At 46.9% G+C, this 3,828-nt stretch overlaps 1 protein-coding gene across 1 annotated transcript in view; it reads left to right on the forward strand.

Annotated features, from left to right (window-relative positions):
- Window positions 1–1,598: 1,598 nt before the first annotated feature.
- Window positions 1,599–3,828, forward strand: part of LOC104508532 (exonuclease mut-7 homolog) — a gene marked incomplete at both ends in the record, with an annotated part of 16,926 nt that continues 14,696 nt past the window's right edge. The window contains one exon of the mRNA XM_010150189.1: window positions 1,599–1,663. Coding sequence (XP_010148491.1) covers window positions 1,599–1,663 — 65 coding nt within the window. The remainder of the gene's footprint in view (window positions 1,664–3,828) is intronic.

Here is a 3,828-nt window from a genome sequence, read left to right on the forward strand (position 1 = left end):
AGAGGAGAGTGTGTATGTGCATGCACACACACATGGGCTGAATTTGACTCTTAGTTGCTAGTTTTGTGGGGAGCAGGGGTCTGGATTTTCTTCTGTTTCGTTGTAAGAAGAGACTTTTCTTTTTCCAGAGGAGAAGCAGTAGCTGACAATAGCCAGTGTTTGCAGAGTCCAGGATTTCAGAACAACCAGAGATGAGAGAAAATATTATCTTATGAATTGTAATGTGGCATTTTTAATTTGGCTGGTGTTTCCCAGAGGTTAGTGGATAATGGGAATACTATCAGTCTCTTGGCTCGACCGGTAATCAGCTTGCTACTTAAAATATTTTATAAATGCAGTGCTTCAGAGTTGAGTTGGATGAGGTAGAGCTTTTCACAGTTGAAGTAGCTTTTGGTGAGCTGAAATATGAAGTGAGAAGTGATACTAAGCAAGAAATCTAGCATTTGGAAATGAGCTACTTAGAAACTGCAGAACACAGAAGGTGATTGAAAGGACATTTCCTTTTCAGTGTAACATTTTTCTTTTGGCTTATCTGAAAACGTTAAGAGGAGGTGCACTAAATATACGCGGAGCGTTTTGGAGAACTCATTCACATGTTTAACTTCATTCTTCACATTTAAACTGTTAATGCAGTAGAAGATTTTCATTCAGAATATTGTGAGTCATGGTTTCGTAAGTAAACAATTGTGAATTGAATAGAATCAGATATCAAAAATGTTACTGCTTTTAAAATGAAAAATTCCTAAACATTTGGTTCAGAACGACTGGTAGAATCAATAATGGTATGATGAATAATATTGGTATGGTGAATGATAATAGATACAAAATAACAACTGAATTCACCTTCTCAAGTGACTAGGTGGAAAGTAAAAGAGAAAAATTCCAAATAACCTTTTGAAGTAGTTGATCTCTTTTTTTTTTAGCCTTGTCACTGACCACAGCAGCAGTCTTTCCTCCTCCTCAAACACCATCTTGCCCGCATCACATCCGAGTCCAACCTGCTTCCAGCCCGTGGCTAGCCGGCGCGGGCAGGCTCACTTCCCCAGCACACAAAGCCTGCCCTGCGCTTGCTAGGGAAACACATTCCCATCAGTTCACCCACTCACATCTTCCACCCCCAGGCTGCAGTGAGGTTAACACGTAGAGCCATTTCAATAGAAATGGGGGTGGTGGTAGTCCTTGCCAACCTGTGCAAGATGCTTACCCGTCTAGGACCATTTTGGTTTACTGCTAAGAGGGGGGAGGGGGACACATACCGCTGGGGATGTATTTGATGCGTGGCAGCAGCATGATTTAGTTGTAAAAGCAGCAATACGTCTTTTCAGTATTTGAACCCATGTGGGGGTTTAGTTAAAGGCATGGATGATGGCCGTTATTTTGTTAGGATTTCAGAGTGAGGGATTTTAGCACTTTAATCCTGAGTGACAGTTGGAAGGTTGGTGGTTTCAAACACAGTGGCATGGAGTAGCCGATTTCTCCTTGGTGAAACAATGCACCAGTGTGTCTAGGCTGCCTGTACAGAGCCAATAAATCTGGTTTGTTTTGTTTTTCTCACCCCTTTTCTCTCTCTCCTTCTCTCTCTCTTCCCCCTCCTCCAGGCCAGGACCCACTCCTGTTGCTGAAAACCCTTCAGCTTCTCTGGACAAAGAAAGAGATGAAGAAGGTAAGGCTGAGCCTCCCTCTAAGCTGCAGTTAATAACTGCATGCAGAGCATGTCCAGACGCAGAACGCTTAGGTCAGACCTGCAATTCTTCATGATCGCTTTCAGTTCCAGCACACAGGGGAAGAGCCTATGCATTTGCAGCACGAAGTGAAAAGAAAAGGTAGCTCTGTGTGATGTGAAGCAGCTCAGGGGCTCATATAAAAGAGCTGAAGTTTACAGGCCCGAGTTACAGAGGGAAGAAAATCAAAGTTGCTTTTGTTTTCTTTTAAATACTTTTCTTGTCCATTAAATGGAGGATCTTGGGGGAGGGGGAAGAATATTTCTAGTAGCTGAAAAAATGAGGGTTGAAGTCAGTAGAAAAGAGCTCTTTGCCAAGTGGAATGATATCAAAGCCTTTGTATTCAAAGTGATTTTTACTATTTTTTACGTTTGGTTCGGTTTTCCCTTTCAGAGTGGTGAATGCAATTTACGCTGCCTGTCTAAAGTTAGTGCTGTATCTATACACAGCACCCTATGGGCTCTACGTGGAGATTTCCCATAGGGAGTAAAATATACTTCATCTAAGTCTGGGAGCTTGAAAACTCACAAAAACAGTAGACACTTCTGCTCAGTGGTGAGTTTCCCATGTTGAACTCTGTGTTCTTCAGGCGGGTTCGTAGCTGAAATGGTTTTTTCTGAAAGACATGAAACCCTGCAGCTCACCACAGCCATGTGGAGTGTCCCCTGTGTGAAACGGCCTGTGTGGCTGAGTACCTTCGTGTACGTGCTCCGTCCCAGGTGTCTGGAGTGGTTAGTCATTCTCCTTGTCTGCCGCTCTGAGACTTTCCATTACTGATAGTCTGTGGTTCCCAGCCGGAATAATTAAACAACTGGAAACACAGTCTGAGAGGAGCCTTTCCAAATGGTCAGTCACCGACATGGACTTGAGCTCAGCAACTCTGAAGCCTTGAGCTTTCTATCAAGTTTTGTTAGAGCTGGAGGAAAAAAAATATTGTTTGTTAGGTCTTGAGGGCAGTTAATCCCACAAAACAACAGTAGGAAAGGGTAATCATCAGAATCTCTGTACTATGTACCCTGGGATGTGTGTGGATCGTCAATAAAAATACTCTGAAAAAGACAAAGCCTCCCATCGACGTGTCCTTGGGCAGAGAGCACCGCAGCTTTCCTGCTGAGGGTGGAAAAGCTTGAGGATCCCCATGAGTCACACTCCCAACTCCGCTTATTCAGGCTCTTTCTGGAGCGGCCGTCGCGGTGAGACGCGTGGCTTTGCAGAGCGGGCAGGCTGCAGCTCCCCGCGGGGACAGGCGTGTCCCCCTTGCACCCACCCCGCAGGCAGCGCCACATGGCCACGGGCACAGGCAGGAGCGTGGCTCTAACCCTGGAGGATGCGTTTCGGAACCAGGAGGAAAGCGTTCAATGAGGAGGGCTATGGTGGGGCCGGGTGGTGCCACAGCAGCTGCCGCTAAGGTGGGCACAGCGTGAATGTCCCCAGGGGTTTCTGCCATGTCCTCGTCCCACTGTCACTGGCAATGGCTAATCCGTGCCCGGGGCATCGCCACCCTTTCGACATGCAGTGCACCCACAGCACGTGTAGACACTTTTTTCAGGGCCAGCTGCTGCTCTGTGTGTGCAGGTCGAGGTGTGTGGAGCTGCTGCTGACATCCAACTGTCCAGTTCAGATCCACGAGGGGAGTTGAATGCAACTCAGCTCCATCCCGTTTACATGGCAGGGCACGACTTCGTCTTCGGCTGTGTGGGAATGTAAGCTGCCACTGAACTCCCGTGAATCGGTCATCTCCTGTCTGTGATGCCTGCAGGTCTCGAATCAGTGACCATGCGCAGAAGGTGCCTGTCCGTGGCGTGACCTCAGTTGTGGAACATGGATGTAGGAAGCGGTCATTTCCTACACAGGCAAGGCAGTTTGGGAATAACCAAGAAGCATCAGCAGACAGCCCTGAGCTGTGCAAACAGGGACCAGAACTGAACAGAGGAGTACGTAGTTCGAACATCAGCAAAATTTTCCTGTTCCCATGATCTGTCAGGCTGTGGAAATCCCCCAAGGAGCGTTCCCTGCCATGGGAATCAGTTGAAATGGAAATGGCAATTGCATGTTTGAGAGGAATCCTTCTCTGGCAGAGATGAGCCGGGCAGCACAGCACTCTTTC

This window comes from Eurypyga helias, unplaced genomic scaffold (assembly GCF_000690775.1).
Source record: "Eurypyga helias isolate BGI_N326 unplaced genomic scaffold, ASM69077v1 scaffold15904, whole genome shotgun sequence".
In the NCBI taxonomy this organism is placed as follows: domain Eukaryota; kingdom Metazoa; phylum Chordata; class Aves; order Eurypygiformes; family Eurypygidae; genus Eurypyga; species Eurypyga helias.